The sequence below is a fragment of the Platalea leucorodia genome, assembly GCF_965183815.1.
Source record: "Platalea leucorodia genome assembly, chromosome: 2".
In the NCBI taxonomy this organism is placed as follows: Eukaryota; Metazoa; Chordata; class Aves; order Pelecaniformes; family Threskiornithidae; genus Platalea; species Platalea leucorodia.
This window is the reverse complement of record NC_138824.1, coordinates 81,528,284-81,551,760: the sequence shown is the minus strand read 5'-3', so window position 1 is coordinate 81,551,760 and position 23,477 is coordinate 81,528,284. Positions and strand designations below refer to the sequence as shown.

At 40.1% G+C, this 23,477-nt stretch overlaps 1 protein-coding gene across 1 annotated transcript in view; it reads right to left on the bottom strand.

The window, feature by feature from the left end:
- The window catches only part of FRMPD4 (FERM and PDZ domain containing 4), a gene marked incomplete at both ends in the record, with an annotated part of 304,338 nt that overhangs the window by 67,143 nt on the left and 213,718 nt on the right, over positions 1-23,477 (bottom strand). The window contains 2 exons of the mRNA XM_082335427.1: positions 716-818; positions 2,926-3,086. Of these exons, the coding sequence (XP_082191553.1) occupies positions 716-818; positions 2,926-3,086 (264 nt within the window). The remainder of the gene's footprint in view (positions 1-715; positions 819-2,925; positions 3,087-23,477) is intronic.

Sequence of the window (23,477 nt, the reverse complement as noted above, 5' to 3'; positions counted from 1 at the left end):
TATGCAATGCACTAACATTTCTTGTTACTCAAAATGCAAACCTTATTATGTGAACCACATCACATCTTTTTCTACATCCTGAGCATGTCAGTCCCTGTTCTTTCTTTCCTTTTACATCCCATTACAAATATTGACATTTCTCCTTTCCTGCACTCTCCACAGTCACTTTTTTGTCTTGTTTTCTGCCTCCTATCTACACAGCCCTGCCTGCTCTTTTCACACAAACTCAACTACCTGCAATCCACCCAAACACTCTTTGATCTTCCCTACATACTCCCGTTTACATGCACCCATCCACTCTCAAAAATCACCCTGCCACATTTTCTTGCCTCTTCACATAAGTCAGACCTGACTAAACTTTCTTCATGTAAAAAAAACCAATAGAGCCACAGTGACTGGAGCTGCCTTGCTCCAGGAATTATCTTTTCAACAATCCATGCCAAAAATAAATACCAGGAGAATACTATTCCTCTTTTGATACCGAAGTATTTTGGAGATGTTCCAATATCTCATTATATTTTTTCAGCTACCCAGAGGACATTTAAGAGGACACTTCATTTCAATACTAAAGTACTTCACCATTCTTCATTATGACTAAAGTAACATTATCTTCTCTTTTCTCAGCCACGAGAAGGCAAGACTTGCTGTATTATCAAATGACTGCACAGGCAATAAGCCACTGGGTTCATAGTTTAAGTGACAGGACATCAACTACCTGACAAGGTCGATGACTCTCTCCCTTGGAGCAGTGCTGACTGGCTCATCATTAATCATTATGATCTGATCCCCTGGTATAAGCTTTCCTTCAGAGGGGCCGCCTGGAGACAAATGAAAAAAAAAACACAGGTTAGCAGACCATTGTAAATGCACAGACACACTCTGCTGTTCCCATACTATGAGTGTTTTTTCCTTCACCTAATGGCATGTTTAACACTAACACTATTCTGACATTACCAGTACTTTCTCACCAGGAAAATCTTGAAAGCAAGTGACTTAGCAGCTTCTACAGAAGTTCCTCAAGTTAAGTTCCAAACCCACATCTAGCCACCTAAAAATAAGGGCCTGATTTTCTGGAGGGCCAAAAGGACCCATAAGAGGTGGCCTAATTCATCCTTTAAGGTGTGATCAACCATACCTTACTCATCCCTGATCAATGTTTGTCTGATATTCTTGTAAGCCCACCCTGAGGATGACTCCTTTTCCTGTAAATAAATGATCCTGCTTAACTACTGTTGAGATCAGGAAGTCTGTTTGCCCGGTGGCTACACCAGATCTTCCTTGTTGCAACACACTGTTTCCTGTCCCAGGCAAAGTAACACTGGACACCATCTTATTCCTCTTTCCTACGAAACATCACTTACATATTTGAAAGTCATTCGCAGGTCTCTCCTCTGACTTTTCTGTTCTGGGCAAAACAAACCTGTTTCCTTTCTCCTGCATTCCTACAACTTGGTGAACACAAGTTTTACGTACATCCAAAAGCATTGCCACTTTCAGTTAGACACAGACATTTAGCATTAGTCTGAGTATACAATCAGACATGTACATGTCTATGTGCTTTGGATTATGACATTGCTGAAATGCATATTGTTTATGCTTTATAATATGCACATAGTACTTTGCTTCTCAGCACGATTACATGCCCAGAAGAGGGTGTCACATCACAACTGCGAGTGAAAAGATATATCCTCTCTAGTCTTCTGTCTTTAAACTCCACAATGATGATGCATAAGAAACCCAATAATATTACCAATATGGAGATAAAGTCTTAAAAGAAAATGTTTCAGTATCAAAACTAATTCATTTAACAATTGAGCTAATGCTGTTCATTTCCTCTGTTTGGTTTCAAAACTTTACTTCACTTATATATCCAGCATAAGTGGACACAAAACCATGTAGGAGAATGTTGTCCTGAGCTCACCTGTCCTCCTGTTCACTTGGAACAGAATATAATAAACACCTTTTCCAAACCGAACTTTAACATAAAACTACATTAATAAGGCTAACTTGGGAGAAAAGAGCTGTCTGGATCTAGTTCAAATATTAGTTACACTGCTCATTTCATCTGAAAGCAATACAAATATAATCAATGCACACACGTGGGTAAATGACATCAGAACTTCACAAAGTCGATTTTGCCTCTCCTCTGCTCTCTGCGGGGGTTCTGGAGAACATATCGAACAGGAGCAAAGTCAAACCCCTGCCCTTGGCTCCAAGGCAATTTTATGTAACAACTGAACTTTTAAGCATTGAGAGCAGGAGCTTGCTATTTGGAAGACTGAGCAGTCCCAGGTCTGGTCACCTGTAAGTTCAAAAATACCACAAACGTCACTAATTTTCACTCCAGGTAAGATGTTTAGGGATCTATTTTGACCTGGCTTTTTGCCAGTATATAACTATACAGGAGTATTCATTAAAAAAAAAACCAAACTCAAAACAGCAATAACACCCCCTTTTTCAAAACCAAATATTATAGTTAGAACCAAATATTATAGTTCGAAAACTAGTTTCTCCTTGGGAAGCTGATGATAAAACGAATGAAAAATATGTAAGTTTTAATCTTGCAACTCAATATACTTCTTGAAAACACTGATTCAATGGCAATGAAGGTGACATCAAACCAATATAAACATAACAGGGAGAAGACCTTTCCTTGAATGAAGTGGGTCAGCTTTTTTCAGGCAAACAATAGTAATGGCTAAGAGCAATAACCTAAAACTGGCTTTTTGTTAACACATTTACATAATGTTCAAAAATGAGTGCAAGGAGGGAAACTACTCAGTAATACAAGGCTTAAAATCCTACCTAGTATTTGTCATTACTTTGTCTGCCTGAATATTTTAACAGTACTCAAATTTCTAACTGTATTTCATCTCAGTAGATTAAGTCCAAGTTTGCTTTTGGGGTCAGGTGGGGAAAACATACCTGGTGTTACTGAGCGTACAACAACTGGCTTTTCACTACCAGCCACAAACCCAAATCCTAGCACAGGATCCCTCCTCATTTCCACTTTCCGAGGGGCTGGAGGGGTTATTTGGCAGCTCTCTATTCGAGGGTCTTCAAATGTGGCTGATTGTGTCATGTGACTGTGAAAAAAAATAAAAGATGGAAAAAGGAAAAAAATCATTAAAACGTGATTTTGTGGTATCTACTTGAGCCAAGCAATTTCTGCAACGATATGAGATGAATACCTGAAATGTTCTCACTATAGGAACAAAAACATCAGCTTAATAAGTTTCGATTAGATCTTCTTATACATAAAATAATAATGCTGATGGCAGGTGTCAAATACTAATCAATAGTATCAACCTATAAAGAGGTCTGTCTCTGACAGCATACATTTAATCATACCCCATATATGAAAGAAAAATAACCCAACAATAAAGCCTTTATCATCTGTGCCTGAATTTTTCATCCTTCATTTTTTGGAAGGGAAAAGTAATAGAGTGACCTACTCATAATGTAAAACATAACAATTAGAGTCTGCCAGTCTTTTGCAAGAAGAGAGGACACACATTTAAATTTGGTTTTCTAAAATGTTAAGCAAGTTTCTGACCTGAGTCCTCTCAAACAGGCTACCTAAGGCACAGGTAACAGCTCTATATTTACTACTCAGGTAAACTCTCCAAAGTCACTCCAAACTGTTCCGGGGGCGGGGAGATATTAAGAAAATATATTTATCAGCAATTACTAAAATACTTTACTTTCAGCTACAGCGTTATGATGAAGCTTACTCATTGTACGTAGAAGAAAAAATTCCCATGGCTGGAGGGAAAGCTCTTGATTTTTCAAGCACAAAATAAAAAGGATGAAAGCTATGCAACATGGCATATCCATGAAAGAGGTCATGGTTTGAAAGCATAGAGACTTCTAAATTAACATTAATAAACACTGAAATGTGACTGATGCTGTATGCAGACTGAACTGGAAGCTACTTGTGTTTCCCACCCAATGCTTGGAGTGGAGCTCCCTACTGAATCACAGCTGCCAATTCCCAGTGCCGATTACACAGACAAACAGACCACTCCAGTGTCATAGCCTTCCAAATGCCATTAATTGAACTCATATCCTTCAGGAAACCTGGTCACCACTGCAAACAAGAAGCAATACCTGGTCAGCTTAGCATGAAGACAGACTACAGTTCATGGTATCAGGTTACTGCAGTCTTGACAGAGCTCAGATGGTATTTGTTTACTGCTGCCTGGCCAAAAGTTAACTCTCTTTTTATCTTCAAGAGACGGTAAATCTGCAGGTGCTGAGCTAACTCCAGCTCTTGGTGGATAAAGGCAGTATACAAAGGGAGCCAAGTCCTAGCCCTATCTGCAGGGAGGGCACAGGCTCCCGCTCTGAGAAAGGTAACGGCCAGATGCCCAGCCTAAGAACACTCCAAAGAGCATCAGAGAGAAAGATATCCCTACAGCAGTAAGCAGTATCATCATTTTGAAAGTTGGTCTTCTCATAAATAATTAACAATATGAAAATCAAGTAATTTTCCCATATCCTTGATAATCTTACATATGACATGTTATAACATGAGAGTTAGGGGACGTCCCACGCGACCAGAATTGTTGCTCTCACCTCCTGTCCCTTTTCCACTTTCAAATACAATTCCCTGAAGAACTCCAGACTGGCGGCCCATAAGGAGAAAGGCATCATTCAGAGATCTGTTTTCAGCACCAATGACATGCAAAAACTTCTCTGATCTTTCCCCAACACATACAGCTTGGGCATGACATCAATTTCCATTCTCTCCATGGCCTGCTTCTATTACTGATACACAGAAGAGCAGCAAGATCTCAGTAAACTCTCAGTGGGAGTTTATTCCTGAGACTGGATTTTTTCTAGGGCTTTTGTTCAAAGAAACTCTCTATCCCTATCACTAGATTCAGTCTGCCTAAGAGTAACATGCTGCCTTTTTATGCATATGATCAGAGGTAGCAGAAGCTACTTCCTTACAAAAACAGGAGGGAGAGAGAGAATATCTCTGTGCTCTCCTAGTATCTGCATAAGGTGAAGTCAGCCAAGAAAATATATTTTCTTTTACTAGGTAGAGCATCACATTTGATACTTCATTCTCCTCCTCCTCCTGTTCCCCCGGCTTTTGTCAATTAATTTTAGATAATTTTCTATTATGTTTATTCAAAAGAACTGTTAGAAAATCCAAAGAGTTTTATGCAGACTCTTTATGAAATCTATCTTCAAGACCTCCCAGCCACCCTCTACCCCATCAACTCCTATTTATGATTCGGGCTTCTAGATATTCAAACATTTTGTCTTTCAAACGGGACACTTTCTGAGATGTCACTGGTATTTCAAAAACTATTTCAACTTGTGAACTTTGCTTTGGTAGAGAATACAAAACTCCGCATTTGTCACCTCTTTTAGGTGACAGCCTTACCAAGCTTCCCACAAAGTTAAAATGTTCTATTTAATCATTTCTTCCTAACAGCTGTTTCCATTTCTGTAATTGGGGCACCATGAGCTGATGCTGTCTCCAAAAAGGAAATGCCATATTAACAAGCAACTTGAAAATACCGCTCGAGCCATTGAGAACTACTTTCCTGCCATTGTACATCCTCTCTCTTCAAGCACTTGTGTAGCCTGGTTTGAAAACTAAATCATGAAGAAAAAAAACCCAAAACAACCCCCGAAAAACCCCACCAACAGCTGCACTTCAGATAACAAATTCCAAGAGCACAGATAGAGATTTGCTCAAAAGAGCAGCTCTGCTAATGGATGCCTCGCTCCAGCCATTGCATCGGCTGGTACTGAGAATCTGTAGCAGCACAGCATCAGTTATTCAAAGCCTAAGCAAGAGGATCAGCGAGGAACAGTCCATCATGATTCTGAGTGGCGCAGCAGGTTTTACGGATTTTTAAGGTTATCCACCTTCAAATACATCAACTGAAAAGGCTCTGCATCTCACACTTCCACAGCTTGCTGCATCAGATATTCTTGTATCATTCAGTACGTTGGAAGTGTATTTCAAGGGAGCAGCAAGATATACGAGTATGATCCCAGAAGAGATTAGATGAATACTTAAAGCTTTGTGTGATGGTATGTTGACAAACCCACTTCCTCCTGTGGCTAGTCCATTACTGAGATGCCAGCTGTAGTACCATAGTTCAAAACTGATTTGAATTTTGCATTAATTGGAGGTATTTGATCTCCGTCTCAGCTATGGAAAATACTGACTCCTGAAGAATAACTATGCTAAGAGTTCTAAACCAGAATCTAATAAACTTCGACTCAAAACAGCACCTTGGGGAACCTTACGCAGAGCATCACTTAAACGGTGAAGCATCTTATAACTCTAACACTGCAAACTTCCTATTTGCTTCAAACACAGTAAAAAATGTGTTTAGACGGTACAGTGCCTAGATTATACCTAAAGATTTATTTTTCTGAAGGAAAAATGGAAGAAAAGGGAAAAGGCTAGGATTTTAAGTATGAACTGTTCTTCCACATACACAAACACAAGCTGCCCTTAGATCACCTTTTCAAAAAGAGATACTTATTTTCTACCATTTTCAATGACTGAGATGAGTCTCTGCTTTACAAAAGGCTATCTTCTCTGATTTACTCTTATTGTGAGCAGTGGGAGATAGCTGCCATTATTAAGGGGAGTAATTCTTAGAGAATTTCTTGAACCAAGATTTTATATACCAGCTTCTTCTGAGAGATAAACTACCAGCTATGGAAAATCATAGCAGAAGTGTAATTCCAAGTACTTACGCTTAAAACCTCTCCGTAGCAATTACTCTACTCAAAAGGAAGGGTAGCAGGGGAAACCAGAGAGAAGGCATCTGAGCGTGCATGCACCGGCACACAGAGTAGAATGGAGGCATTGCAGGGTGGCATAAAATTGGTGTGCACACTCATCCCCCAAGGGGCCTAGGGTGAGTGAAGGAGGAAGAAAACAAGGAAAGAAGAGTACCTGGGGGAACACTGACCAGCTGCAACAAGGCAGCCAGCACTGCAAACACAATTCAGCTGCCCAGCACGTTATGGGGAGTGTAACGTAACCAGTGCATGCCTGAATTTACGCTTGGGAAAGTTGGAGGTATGGTTTAAGGCTGGCACTTTGAATCTTCAGATCATTAGCTTCATAATGATTAACTTGGTAACACTTTCTATGGAAACCTTCTTAGTATTTTCTTCATCCAAATTACATGCTGAATAACCCAAGGAATATCTAAACAAAGACTGTAATTAAAATGAGAGCTTGATTTAGTAACGTGTATTAGTAATTAAAAGCAAAGTATCTGAGCACAATGCTTTTTCAGCCTTTGGATTTTGATGTGTCGTTCTCTGAAACTTAGGGATTAGTGGGCTAACTCTGAGAGGTCTGTCTATGACAGCTCAGAAAAGCCTGTCCTCAGCAGGCTGAAATTTGTTACGCAGGAGTTTGCATTTCCACAGGAAAATGCTTAGGGGTCTAACTCTTCTAAGAAACTGAAAACCACGGCATGAATCCAGCGACCCTGGTTATGAGAAACGTTATTTTGGAAATACATAACAAAGGCACCCAAACAACTTTAGCTCCATTCTGCAATGACATCCAAAAAAAGAGCAGAAAAGGTTACCTCAAGTAATACAGCTGCATGCCCACAAACGCTAAAACAACATAACCGTAATCAAATGGCTGTTGCATGACAGCATGGAGACAGGCTGCATTTTGGTGTTTCATTTTGTATTTCCATATTACAGCTTGTTTCAATTACTTCAAAGGTTACCACCAATTCTCAGTTTTGAGGGTTTTAATTCTTAGCTTTTACATAGTTACAATGTCTCTGGTACAGAGATTGATTTAACTACAAAATAGACTCTGTTTTGACTTGAAACACAGCAGGTGTAATCCTGGTCAATGACGGAGAAGAGTCTGTGGAAATGTTAAACCACTTACGCACTGATGAGTGGAAGTGGGCGAGGAGGATGGAGATAAGGACTTTCTATCAAAGGTTTAATTCAGAAATAACAAAACCACTTCAAATTGCTGAGCACTGTTAAAATCCTGTTTCATTAACTCGGAGGAGGTGGAGGATCTGCTTTGTTGATTGTAGTTGTGATTTTCAAAAAGACCTATGCAAGTTAAGGACACTGAACAAACCTTCACTTACAATTGAGCATCTGAATCCCTGAGACCACGAGACTCTGCACATCCTGGCCCGAAACTACATCTTGGTTCATACTCTATTAAGAGCCTCGGGTTGTGCACTCAAAATTTCCTTTGCAACTGGAAGTCGTAGAAGCTATTGCAGCAACAAAAGAAAGTAGATTTGATTCTCACTCAATCACCTGTCTTCAGGAACTAGCTGTAAGTAAAATGGTTTGAGACTCGAGACCATATTATGGAGACTGATAACAACATGAGGGTATTTTATAGTTTTCCCCTTGGTAATCTGGAAAGACTATCAAAACAACAATGACAGTTAAAAGGAAACTGTCATAGGTGAGAAGAAATACACAAACTCTCCAGAAGATGAAAAATTGACCTTCATTTATTTATCTCAACTAGTAGCTAAATATGAAAAATAATCTTCCTTCCTCCCTTCTCTCCTCAAGTTCCTGGCACCTCTCAGTATACCTCAAGTGAATTTATTTTCTCCAAGAAATCCCACAAGAATTATTAAGAACTAGGACACAAGTGTCAAAATCATGCATCAACTGTATCTGTCTTCTACTCGGAAATGACATTTCAGAAAAAAAGTGTCCAAATAGTTATTCCATTCCTAAGTAAAATTGCTGCTTTACAGAGAATCTGGTGGCTTGACAAACTCTTTTTTGCTCCATTTTGCAGCAAACCAGAGTCGCTCACAGCTCCAGAGTTCTTTTTAGACATATTCAACAGACAAAAGTTTTATTTTCAGCTGTTCAAAAAGGAGACAACTTTTAACACTTCAATAAAATATTTCCTACATTTTTACTGTTTCCGTGCAGGTGTGTATGTTGAGAATTCAATATCACAGGCACAAAATATAACTGGGAAGATTTATCAGATTTTTTTTTTTTTCTTTCTTTCTTTCTAGGACTATTTTTCTGCCCCAGTGTCAATTCTATTTTTTTCATAAGCTTCTTCAGCAGCTAAATCCTTTAAAGTCAGGTCATTTTATAGCACCCTAGAAAATGTTTGGCATATGCCATCTGGATGAACATATGGTAAAAATGTAATTAGAAAGAAAAAGGTTTGCTGCTTTCAGAAGAAGTTGGTGACAGCTTTTTGATAAAATTGGATACAGGGAAATCTGACACGTAAAAAATTTCAAAATCCACTCTTCCTCCACTGCCGGGCATGATGTGCAATCTAAAGCAAGACAAAGTGAAGCAAAATTTCAGTGAATAAAACTGACATGAATACAAATTTAGAGGGATAAAAAGATTTATGCTCAGCTTCAGGCAGGCACTGGGAGAAATACAATGAAAGTATATTTTACAATGACAATTAGCACCCTCATACTGAAAATATTACATGTGTAATATGTGAACGCTTCTGCAATCTGCATATACTGTATATGAATGCTATATATTGGGAAGAAAACAAACTTCTATACTTGAATCCCACAAAGACACAGAAATAAGCCTCAAGGGCCAACTGCAGACTAGCAGTTTTTTGTTTTAAGTTTTGTATCTACAGATTGCCAGTGAGGTTCTCTTTTATTTTCCTTCTCTCAGGATGGCCAGAAGCATTTCTGGAGCTCTGTTCATGATGAACATTGAGTTTCCTGCCTGCTGTACTGAGGTGGGGCTTTTCAGGCACCAGCCAAAGAGCAGAAATTGCATAGAAACATATCAGTGAAAATTTGCCATGGCAAAGAAAGGGCCACAGAGGATGGGAATGAAAGATATGAAGGGACCCTACAGAAAAGAGTTATGAGTATCAGAAGATGAGTTACAGAACAAAAAAAGGACAAGAATGAAAAAAAAAAAAAAAAAAAAGAAAAAGGTTTTCAACACTTGACTATGTTAGAAAAAAAATCTCGAAGGAGAATCTCTCCCAAAGGAAGAAAATAGGAGCTCCCAGCAACACTGGCCACCTGAATGCTGGAACTGCCTCCTCTGTAAGCAGAGCATGATGCCAGCCTCTGCCTTCCTCACTGCCTGAAATGCACAGCCAACGCTGGTGCATTGACGATGACTATGTCTGAACTGCACCCATATACATATGGCTTATAACGCGTGCTGACAGCCCCCCCCCCCCATCCCCCACCCCCCCCCCATGTGCAATTATTCTGCTACACACTGTACTGAATGGCAATTCTGCATCCAGTATGTTTTCCTGGCAACCTTTTCCCACCAGGGTGACGCTGGCTTCTGCAGAGATGCTCCCAGTTTGGAAGCCTGTAAGTGGAAGGAGATTCAGTGGCCCACCCTGTTGGCTCAAGCAGGTTTTCATAGCCAAAGGAAGCTCACAAATTATTCATACGTACTAGACTGTGGCTGAAGAGCGAACTGCCACCCACAAGCAATTCCAGAGCAAGCCCCATGCTGGGGCTGCGTGGGCACAGGGAAACCTCACCATCATAGGGAGCAAGGCAGCAGAAAAGGCTGGGACTAACATCAGCTGGTTAGGCCAAGGGTCCCAAATGCACCACCAACTGGGCCTTGCCTTTTCCTGGAATAGAGATTTAGGACCCCGCCAAGTCACTGGCATTTCCTTCCTGGAAGGAGCCTTTCAGCAAGTTGGCTCTCGCGTGTGCAGCACGGGCTGCTGGTACAGCTCAGGGAGGCAGGGTGTTTGGCTGCCTGCCTAGCCCAGGTCCTTCCAGAAGGAAATCATGTGAGTTGTTTTTGTTAGAAATCAGAATTACTGGCTCTCCTCCAAAGCAGGAATTTCTCACACTTACTGGGGTAGGATCTGAAGTACACCTTGTTTTTTTCCCACAAAAGGCATTTTTCTTTATGTGATCTGAGCAACTCCATTTAGGATAGCGAACTATGTTGAGGCCTTTAAAGATGAGCTGAAATGCAGCTTTTCATTATCTTCTACACGTGCATCAATAAGCCCTGTTACAACTAAAGACAGCAAGGGAAAAAAAGCAGATTTACTGAACTGCAAATACACAATAAATTCATTTGGGCCGAAAGTGTCTTCTGGAAAACAGAACGCACAACTCCTATTCATCCTGCTTTTGAGAAGTTTCATGCTAACCCCATCAGCAGCGATCTGTCGGCTCCTGCCTAGCCAAGCTCTGCAGCAAACAGCACAGACCTACGCTGAGGGCCGCCAGTGTTTCTCATCCAGCAAGGAAAAGGAGCTGCCATCTCCAACTCAACATGAACGATTTGTCCAACTGAAATGTTAAAAAAAGAAAGGGGAGGAGAAACACCATGGAAATAGCTTCTAAGGTACTGATTAGATTAGGAGAGCTCCTGACTAAAAAAATCTGGTCTGGTGCAATGCTGGAGGCTTGCTTTGACACGCATGGGTCATTCTCTGTAAACGCTAAGTGTGGGTACCCTGATAACACGGTAAGAAGATAGAATCCAGATTTAATGTGCCCATTGTAACCCCCTGGTACAGCTGGGCTTGGCATGAACAAGCAGCTGAAATACCAAAGCCCCTGCTTCAGCATCTCTGTATCTGCCTAGCTCCCGGTAGCTCAGTACAGTTATAAGCATATCTTACTTACAACAGAAGTAAAACACATTCAATTTCTCCTTTGAACCTAATCTTCCTCATTCCTTCATCAACTGAATGGATGAGCAGGTCACAGAAAGGGCTCTGAATTATTTACTGATTTCCTTCCTTGTCGCAGTTTACATTGAAGGGCTCCTGAACCTAAGCCTGGCGGTACCACATCAGCCCAGCATTTCATCTATCGCCTCTTCACCAAAACACAGTCTTTTTCCAGTGAAGAAAAAAAAAAAAAAAAAAAAAAAAGTCCAACATCTGCACTGAAGCAAGTAGTGAAAGAAAAAGCTTTTCCTTCTCCAGCTACCAGACAGAAGTGAGTTTATGTAAAGTGAAAGTGATCTACAAGCAACCAAGGTGTATAGAATGACTTTAAAAGATTTTCATAATAACTCATAAGAGCCCCAAAATCAAGCCTTTCCATTTCGTGAGTCTTCACAGTCAGTCTTCAAAGCAAATCTTCTAATTCTGTAACAACTCCAGAGAAGGCCTGCAGGAGAGAGGGGAAAAGAGAAACCACCTCTTTCTTTCCTCTTTCTTTTAACAACATGCAGAGAGGATTACCCTTCTTGACTGCTGATTTAGGAGTGTGCCATTACAACTCCTCAGCAAATGCAAAAGGAGAAAGAGAACTTAACTGAAATAATCTAGAATGACAGATTGCACTGATGGGAGGCGAGGCTGCCAGATAGAGCTGTCACGTGAAAATTAAACTTGGGATATAGAAAGAAGAAAAAAAAAAAATCAGGTATGTTTGATCTTTTTTTTTTCCTGATAGATTATTCGCTATACTTCAGCACAACACTGCTGAATGATATTTTTAGGCCTACTTTTTCATTTCAAAGTAAGTTGCTAACCTTTCTAAGTGGGAGCAGTTCTAGTAACCACAGGTATTTTATATACCTTAAAATTAGGGGTGCTGGTGATCACATCTCAGCTTCATTACATCCAAAAACCTTTTGCTAAAGCCTGTGCATAATTTCTACTTACCTATTTATGAAAAAAAAAAAAAAAAAAAAAAAAAAGAAAAAGCCCAACTACTAATCCCTTATGTTTGACAGTATTTATATAAATATTATTAAAGACAGTATGCACGGTAATGATGTACAAAACAACATTACCTCCTTGCATCCATAACTGCCAGCAAGCTTCCTCAAGAGGTAAAGGAGCTAAAAGGCAATATTCGACATTTTCAAAACAGACCCCTTGGGTTAAACTGGGTTGACAGCTGCTCTAGGGAAGCCTATTCAGATAGAAACCCCCTACTTACAGGTAAAGAAAAAGGTCAAACACAAGTGTTTAAATTATAATGGAAGTTGCAGCCAGGCTGATCAGCACATCACATCTCCCTCTTCATCTCCAGAAGTCCCAATTCACTGTAAACAGATAGTGGAAGCTCTTAATAAGGCAGCCAAACTAAATGTGCCAGAACAGGAGTTCAGACAGCGTGGAATGAAGGTCATGGGTTTCAGTGAAACACTCTGATTCCAAAGCGTAAGAAAGTGAAAGAAAATGCTCTGTTAGGGACTTGAAAAGGAGAAGGGTGCGCACCCAGGTGAAGCCGGGATGCTTTTTACCAGGCAGTGGCTGAGTCAGTACAACAGAGTAACAAATACTGAGCACAAAATCCTACATGCAAAACACAGGAATTTATTGAGCCAGTTAATAATCAGCCAATGTCTAACCCAACTTTACTAATATTACCAATATACCAAATATATACGAGATTATTGATACATTTTAATATAAATATTTATTATGTAATCTGCCAGCACAGCCAAACTTTTTGTTCACTTTAGCAGTTTCTAATAGGAATCATAATTTTTAGGTGAAGTTCCTGTGAAGTTTAAGACACTGCGATCGTGTTCTTTTCCCACAGAGAAAAAGAAACCTTTACGATTTCTGAAATAAAACGAGAAACGAATAGGCAGAGTGAGCTGTGTAACTCTTGTCTACACAGTGACGGTCACAGCCCAGTGTCTCATCAGCAGAGCAAAATGATAAAACCAAAGAAGAACGGTATCTGGAGACATTTCCTCTTTTGATACTGCATGTTGCTCTTCTACTGTTCTTCACCTATCACAAGTATTTTTTTAATTTTTAAGACAAATTTACCATTTTGAGAAAATGTAACAAATGACTGAATTAAGGAATGAAATTTCTTCTGCAATATATGCAGCACATATTGCTTCATTATTTTCTCTTCTTCCTATTGTAAATAATACAGATTAGAGCTTTACAAGGTTTCTAAATAGGCATTTAATTTTGATGAGGCAGAAATATGAAGATTTTAATACAGCATTTTTGCATTTCAAAAAGAGCACATAAAACTCAAGTTTAATTATCATTGAATTATAATTGGCAGAATCATGAAAAATGCAGTCTTTATACATGTAATAAACTCTTAAGAAAGAATGTGAGATGGTTAAGTGGCATAAATACACTTAATGTCAGAACTTTCTAAAAATTAATTCTACTGATAGATGATTAAGTTCTACAAGCTTCACCTTTGAACTCCGATCAACATCTTCGAGACTTTTATAAAAATAACGTGCAATTCTACAAGGTCTTGAGAACTCACTTTTCCCTTCAATCTCCACTCAGGGCACCAAAAAAAGAGAGAGTTATTGTCACAATCAGCCCCATCAGATCTGACAGGAGCATACATACAGAGCGCAACCACAGCCAGTGCTACTGACACCTGCAACAGCTCCAGTGGTCTACAAGAGCTTCCCCTCCTGCATATCAGGGAGAATTTATCATTAACTTCTATATTTATCATTATCTTCTATCAGACTTACAGTTTTCAGTTAATTCCAAACTATGACAATCCTCACTTTGGAGTTCAGAACAATTCTACAGATGAATTGCTTTTTGGTTAAGCCACAAACACATCACTCTCTTCTGAAACGTAAATGCTGATAAACTCTGCAAAGCCCAATCTCATGAAAAACATAATGAAAGGCCTTCAAGTTTCAAAACTGAAACCATACAAAAATTATTTTGGAATATTGATTTTTTTTTTTTTTTTTTTGATGAAAAGTAACACCGGTGCATTTCTAACATTCAATACAGTACTGAAACAAAGACTTTGGAGACTCGGACTTTCAGACAACCAAGTACAATAAAACCAAAATCTTGGTCACTGGTAGTACATATATTTTCAGTCTACTGTAATACAAGATACAAACTGTAATCTCGCTTTCTGTACATATACTGGTCAGATTCACAGAATAGGCCAAACTTGAAGAAAATAAGCCCTGATGTTCTGAAATATGTTCATTTCTTACTTATCTTCTTAAGCTTAAGGACAAGCATGGATTTGAGCCATCAGCAGTGAATGTGATTTGGTTTAGCTCCTAAGTGTCGGTCACCTTCAGGCTCAGGCTGCTCTGGGGTTCAGGGTTAAAAGGAAGGAGCGCTATTCGGTAGCCATACTATATTCAGCAAGGCTTTTTTTGGAAAAAACGAACAAACAAACAAACCCACAAAACCAAAACAGAACAGAAAATAACAGAGTGCTGAAATACACACTTGTTTAAACATCATCCATGACATGATCTGACTACATAGCAGTAGTTAAATTTAAGCCAATACTATCCCCCCATTAAACTGCAGTCTCTACCATCAGGATAAATCAATTTTGTAGGAAATGTTCCAGTGAAGAAGTCCCCAATTTACTACGTCTCAATTAAGCAGGGTATTCTATAATAACGTTTTATAGTTAGATCACAATTCTTGGCCCAAAGCACTTTAATTTTCACATAATATCACTGAACCATAGTGGCCTTTAAAACACAGGGCAGAATTTAAACTGCACGGCCTAAGATAAAAAAAAAAAAAAAAAAAAAAAAAAAAAAAAAAAGAGGGAAACCTCTGCACAATTAAATCAGTTAAACCCTCGACTCTTTATAAAATATATTGCGGCCTCATCTTAGTGTCCACACAAAGCATAATGAACTTTGATTTTAAATGTCTGTTATAAAAGTAAACGTAAAGAGCATTTCCACCAAGGAATGAAGAGCTGAGCCAAACCTGCTGACTTAGGTGTGAACCTGCTGCTCCAGGGGCACCAGAGGCCTGTATTTTCATTTACATGGCATATAAATTGATGTCAGAGCAGCCTAACACACTTTGGCTGAAACAGAAGCCAGGCCGTCGGTACTTCCAAGCAGCTATTTAAATCATACTTCGTCAGCAGCAGCGCTGCTCTAAGCTTGCAGGCTCTGATGGACCCTTGCATTAAAGCATCTGTATGACCAGGAGCCCCAGGGCCAGGCTGACTGCAGCCCAGAAGGACATCCCCTCCTTTCAGAGCTCAGCCACCAGCCTGAGGTTGTAATGCCTTCACGCCACCCCGCGCCCTAACTCTGGGGACGTGCGCGGGCTCAGCGAGCCTCCTGGCAAGATACATATACACACACCTATAATATCCTTCTTTGCTGACATCTCCAGAAATTCTGAGCTTCTTGGTCATGTCACAGCCTACAAAGTGAAAGTAAGGAATCGCTTTCTGGACAGTTAGTAGACCAATTTTTAATAGAATAAGAGGTCAGCGTATGTAGGAAGCACATATGCCTCAAAAGAAAAACACTCCTTCACATCTTTAGTTACTCAGACAACCAACCTTTATATTTTCAGATCGCATAAAGTCTAGTCTATAAATGGAACCAATTTTCATCATTTAATCATATAGAATTTTTATTTTACAAAATATGCAAATCAAATTGTTATTATTCCAGAAATCAGGAACTGAGAAAGATTAATTAGAGAAGTTTTACTCAGTTCTGACAAGCAGTTTAACTTCAAAAACTATATAATTCACATTTGGGGGCAGGAGAGAAAACATCTATCACATCTGGAAACTACTCTCTAAGTTCTGTTTTGAAGCAGGAGTCATATGTTCTCACAACTGGTTTAAAACAACTGGAACTGAAAAAGGCAAAGCTCATGCCACTATTTTCTAAAATTAATTAAAACATCTGACAAGAGAAAATAACAAGTCTTCTTCAGTGATGGATAAGTAACCTACTCACTGTTCTATCAAAATCTCCATAAACATAAGGAACTGATGTTGGAAAGGTTTTAACATTTTCTATCAGATTCACATCCTTGTAGAACACGGTTTACAATTTATTCTCTGGTGTGGAAAAAATAAGATCCACTAAAGCATCAGTGATTCAGGGTACATTATGTCTGACCGTTATAGTTTTGCTATATGTGAAATAGCAGGAAAAAAATAATCTCTGTTTTAGGAGAAGTCTCATTGAAGCTTCTGTACCCACATTCTGTAGAGTTATGCAGGTGGTTTTTTTTTTTTTTTTTTATTCTATTGCCAGTTGTAGGAAGTGTATTTCTACCTCCTGATTTTAGCCTGATTCAAATACATAAAGCATTAAAAAAAAAACCCAAAACTACAAAACAAACCAGAAAAAATTGCGACTACAGAAAAAAATAGAACATGTTCTGCAATAAATCTTTCTGTTACACTTCTTCCATGAAATTTCCTCTTCTGTTCTCCTAAGAGAGAAGGATAGAAAAAAGAAACCACTTTTCAAATAAACCATAAGTTTTTCTCTTTAAAATACAGGTAGATGCTTGGCAACAATTTAGAGTACCCGGGTGAGAAAAAAGAAACCCATCCTCATAAGTAGGTGATACACTAGCACCATCTTGGGGGAAGGAAAAAAAAACAAACCAACAAAACCAAAACAAACCGAGGCACCAACCAAACCACAGACCATATATACAATCTTTGAAGAGTGATGGGAGAGGAAAAAACCCAAGGAACATGAGCACACCAAGTATGGGGTGACTTTTTTCCACAGTCAAACCATGCAACGGAAGGAGGAATGGGAGAGTTGGTAGAGACGAAATCAGAGGAGAAGCCACTCCTCAGCAAGCCCCTCAATTCCTTCTAATTGTGTATAGCGTGGGAAAAGTGTCACTACTGTCAACGGGAAATTCACAGTCAAACTTCTGGAGTATTGGGAACGCTCCATGGTATACCCATGACATTGCAGACTCTCAGTGCCAGAAAAACTACAAAGAAAACTTTCTAGAAACCTCCATAACTTCCTTCCAGCCTCCTCCCAGAGACTGACAAAAAAACCAACTTGTTCTTCTCCTACCAGGATGCCTTCTTACAGCTTAGTGCAAACATCCATCAACATTTAATTCCTTTCTGAGTCCACTGGCAGCCTGACTTACAGTAACACCTGAGTGAAACTCAGCCCAGGCAAGACAAAGGTGGTGTTTGTGGGAAGCAGAAAAACATCGGGAGGCCTTGGCAACTGTTACTATCTCACCATCCATCAAACACTGCTGTCCTCCGTGTGCTCAATCAACCTGCATTCCCTGTACTTCTGGTCACACTGAAAGGACATTTCCCACTAAAATGTAGGTGAGGCACTATAAACTCACTGTAACGAGACCATAGTAACTCCTAACTTTAAAGGGTTCTAATTACTCCAGTACACACAAGCCCAGGTACAGCCACCGTGTACAGATGCCAGTGTACAGCCACAGGCATCCTTTTTTCTCACGCTTACAATGGCTACACTGCTTGGGAAATCTTCTACATTAGAGCCCAGATCCTTGGAGGAAAAGTCATCACTAATCCAACCCTACCGCTGCGTACATGTTGCCAGATGAAATAAAACATGAGCATGAACTGAATGCTTTCTGCAAGAACAAAACTTGTCTCTTCCTCCTAGATCTCATAGCTGCAACTAAGGGCAATCAGAAGATTGAGTTTTCATTCACATTTTGCATAGCTCTTGTAAAATTGAGGCTGCAATGCAGCTTCCATATTGAACAGCTAGGCATAAACCTGCATTTTATGTGCTGTTAGGGTCAACTCAATTCCTTAGACCACAACAATCTGGCACAATCTGGTTGGGAAAATCTGCACATCCAGATCCTCTGCTGGTGCTTGCCTTCCTTTGCCTTTGCATGTGCTTTCCTTTCTGGATCTTCAGGCAAGACTACACTTCCAGTGTAATCCCTAGGAGAAATTTAAATCAGTGGAAGTATTTAATTTGCTTTCTAAATCATGATTCAGGTTCTCTTTTACTGAAAGTTGCAGGGGGGGAGAAAGAAGAGGAAGTTTGGAACAATTAATCCCTTCTACCTGTGGAAGGCTGCTACAATGGTTTGATCAGGCTCTTGGAGTTACAAAATATGGAGCGTTTGGGATTCAGAGCAGACAACTCTCTGCAGCAAAATTAGCTATTCATCTCCATTCTTCTGTATATAAATGAGCAAACAAGTTACAGCCAAAGCGCCTGCCTGCATGGTCTGCTTAGTAATTCTGAATGCAGGACTATCCAGTGCACAGACACCCGGAATTAATATTGAAAATATCCTGGCAGTCAGTTATTACTGCTGATAAATATTAAATTGGATAACAGACTGTACTATAAAAACTGTGAAACTAAAGAAATAAAATGGCTGGGTTTTAAGCCAGAAAGACATGTCCTTTAAAAGATAAAACCAGAATTCTTCAGTAGGTATAAATATGGGAATAGCTAATGATTGATCAGAAGAAACTTCAAAGCAGATGAGTCTACAAACCAAGGAGATCCATCATATAAATCTGAATTCCTCAATAAAGCTTATCTTCTATAATTATTGTATCACATGGATGATGCTGGTGTTCTGAGCACAAAGCAACATGGGCAGTATTTACTAAGTATGGTAAAGTGCTGTCCTCCATCCAATATAACTCTATATTAAAAAAAAAAAAAAGTCATATTTGGGTTTTTTATATATTAATAATCTTGTGTAAGTACACTCTGTGCTTGAATCAGAAAGCAACAGGGTCTGATGCAGTACTTTGTCCTTCCTAATTTTGGACCAGACTCTGAAAGCTCAACTTTGATACAAGTAAGTGCTAAGTGTTGCGGTACACGTTTCTGTGCCAAAAAAATGAAATCACGGACAAATGACCTGATCTCAGGAAAGAAAATGACCTCCATCTCAAATGATTTACAGTCTCAGAAGAATATAAGGACGACTTATTTCATGGTATCCACAAAGGCCATAAACAGCAAATGAAGATCCAACATGCTGCCCTCATCGTCACCTGCTCCATACAAACTTCCACATTTCTCAATTACGCCATGATCAGGCAGACTGTATTGCAGTGGTCCTGCAGGAGGGAATGAACTCATGCTGATGAGTTCAGAGCACCATGCCGGTGTTTAAATTCAGCTGTCCAGGAGATGACAAGGTAGGCAGCTCCCCTGAGGGCTGCCTTCATCAGTTGGAAGGCCTAGGTACAGCACGCATTGCATATAGAGTCAAGTTTGAACCCACAGTGCATGGTGTCCTCTGAGCCTGAGCAGTGTCTGGTACTGCAGGTATTGGATGTCCTTGGCTCTAGCAGCAGGCTGTCGGGAGTCTTTTCAAATCAGGGCTGAGATCTTACTGACTGGGAGCTAGGTCCTCAAGCTGTGGGGAAGCACATCCACTGAGGAGAAGTTGTAAGACAAGTAGCTTCCGACTCGCCTGTGTCTTCTACTAGTTGAAACTTCTAAAATAATTTTTGCGTCTATCTGAATATAGTCCAGCAAAACAGGTTCCTAGTCCAGCCAGCTCCAGGAGCAAAGCTCAGCTGCATCAGTGGCAACCCCAGAAGCACACTCCCCAGCACGTGCCTGTCCCCTGAGCAAGTCCATAGGAAACCGGACCCAAAGTCCAACAGCAATTACCTAATGCATTTCTGGGGAGTGCTCAGATCCTCATGAACCAAACCTCTTTATGGATGCTCTATAAAGAATGATGTTGCCTGTAACAAGTTCATGACCTGGTATACTGGAAGGCTGTAGAGCAGCAAGGCTGTACTGTACCTATTTATTTAGGCAGGAATAGTATCTTTTGTAAGAATGGCAGTAAATGAAAAAAGATACGCTTATAGGCACAAAAAAAAAAACCCCAACCTTGAGTACCAGTTTGACTAATAACAAGTTGTTAGAACAGTTTATGTAGCTGGAAAAACAGGCAAGCTTTTAACCAGAAGATCTCGTGGCCCAAAAGCATGTTTTTGTTTTGTTTTTTCCAAACTACCTCTGACATCCCAGTAAAAGATACTAGCTCTGCTAACAAGCACTGCCTCACTTCTATTTCTAGACCCATCACAGTTACAAAAACACTACCAGCACAAATTTATTCACTGTTTCTCAGGGAGGACCTTTCTGACTCATTGTTTTTAATGTACTGGATAGTGGATAATATACTAGATATAGGCTTATCCTGCCTTAGATCAGATTAAATTCAACCATAAATATTGGAACATATCAGCTGGAAAGTATTGCTTGGCTGCTCTGTTCAGTAAGTAAGCTACAGATCATGATAAATCATATATGGAAAGCAGATAAACCTTTCTATACACCCCTCTGAAGCTTCTGGATGGATGAAGTTTCTACACCCCTTTGCTTTGCAACTCGTGGTGCTACAAAAAATTTAGTTACTTTCACATATCAAAAGCGTAAAATGCCACAACCTTGCTCACAACAATCAAAAGTAGACAACCATGTTTTGGATATCCTCTTTAGTACAACTGATAGGTAACAAGAAGGCATTTTCTGCCTCAATAGCAAGGGTTAACTTCCATGGAAAAGTCCTGCTGATTTGCTCATGTTTGTTACAAGTATGGTATAACTAATTGTGAGACTAAATACAGAGCCAATACGTGCCTGCATACGTTAAAGGAATTTCTAAGGTCTTCTAAGCAACTTTAAAGGAATAATTCATTATAACAATAAGGTGCCAAGCAAGATACAGTGGCACATAAATCAAGCTTGAGAACAAACCCATTCACTGTCTCTCTCTGCCATTCAGATGATAAATCTCTCCTTTAAGTATACCTGCCCCTGTCAGCACTGTTGCTCTTACCTGCCAAAGCTTGCCATTGACAGGCATCACCTTTGTGGATGGCCACAGTGGCTGTGGGCTGCCACGCAATTTTTAACCAATGCAAAGCCTCAAGGAGCTTGGTAACAACATTACACATCATACATTTTGTAAGATTCAATGACAACGTAGTGCACCTTTTCAAGTTTACACAGCATGTGTTTAAAGTATCCTTTATCAAGCCTTGAAAGGAAATAATTGCTTTAACATGGGTTCTCTAGGAAACAGAAACTCTCCTTTGGCAAAAAATAACTTCAGCCAGCTGGATTACTGACAAAAATGGATATTCATATATAGCGAAAACTGAAAATGGAGTTTTACTAAGACAGAAGTGTTCTCCAAGTACTTCCTCATTTTTCATTCCCCGGGTATTTCTCAGTAGATAACCAATCTTGTTCTGGAAATGGACTAAAAGACTCCCAGTATCCCCCACCTCCCTGTTAGGTATTTCCAAATAATATGCAAGCACTGTTGGCCTGAGAACATTTCTGTCTCTATAGCAATACTAATAAATTAATTATGCCAGAGCCTGTTCCCTGGCACTGAGAGCAAGCAGCAGAGAACAGCCTGTGTCAACATTATTACTGCACTGTAGTTCTCACTATAGTTATTCTCTTAACCTTCACAACAAAAGGTGGCATGTCCAAAAAGCCTTGTGGGAAAAGACCACAGCCCATGCCAAACCCCAACCTATGGCCAGGAATTATTTGGCTAAGTGTAACGTGGCACATGCAAACGCATGCCAAGGACCATTCTAACAACTTGGCTGTATGGCCCCGTCAAGTTCTCATCCCTGGAAACATCACGCAGTACTGCTTAATTTACAGGGGCTTCCAACTCAACGGTGTCTAAAACAATAGGATCTCATTGAGAAAGTCTGTTGCAGCTTTAGTGCAAATTAATTGATAACAGCAATAAAAGCTTCGATAACAGAAGTTTTGGGGTGTTAAATCTATCATCGTCCCGTGTCTCACTCTACATGCAACATTAGTAGAAGTATCATGTGTAGAAAGATTCATAAACATGGCCCTTTGAATACTTCTAACAACAGTCAACCCATTTCTGGTCAAAATGCAAACACATCCTTTAAGCACAACTTCTGCACAGGAAGCCTCACGCTAACAGATTGCTGGAAGATGGAAGGTGTATCAGGGAAGTTACAGAATCACAGAGCAATTGAAGCTGGAAGGGATCTCTTGAGATCATCTAGTCCAGCCCCATTCTCAAGCAGGGTCACTTAGAGCAGGCTGTCCAGGACCGTGTCCACCTGGGTTTTGAACACCTCTGAGGATGAAGGCTCCACAACCTCTCTGGGCTAGGCAACCTGGTCCAGTGCTTGACCACCCTCACAGAAAAGAAGTGTTTTCTTGTGTTCACATGGAATTCCATGTGCTCTTATTTATGCTCCGTGCCTCTTGCCCTGCCTAGGTTCCTCTTCTCCATTGCCTCCCATCAGGTATTTATACACATTGATAAGATCCCCCCCTCAGCCTTCTCTTCTCCAGGCTGAACAGTCCCAGCTCTCTCAGTCTTTCCTCATATGACAGTCTCTTAATCATCTTTGTGGCCTGGCATTGGACTCACTCTAGTAAGTCCATGTCTCTTTTGTACTGGGGAGCCCTGAACTGGACCTAGCATTCCAGATGTAGCCTCACCAGTGCTGAGCAGAGAGGAAGGATTACCGTCCTTGACCTCCTGGCAATACTCTTCATAATGCAGCCCAGGATGCTGTTGGCCGCCTTTGCCATGAGAGTGCATTCCTAGCTTATGGTCAGCTTGCTGTCCAGCATGATCTCCAGGTCCTCTTCTGCCAAGCAGCTTTCCAGCTGGTCAACCCCCAACCTGTACTGGTGCGTGGGGGTGCTCCTCCTCAGATGCAGGACTTTGCAGTTCCCCCTCTTGAACTTCACCAGGTTCCTGCCTGCCCATT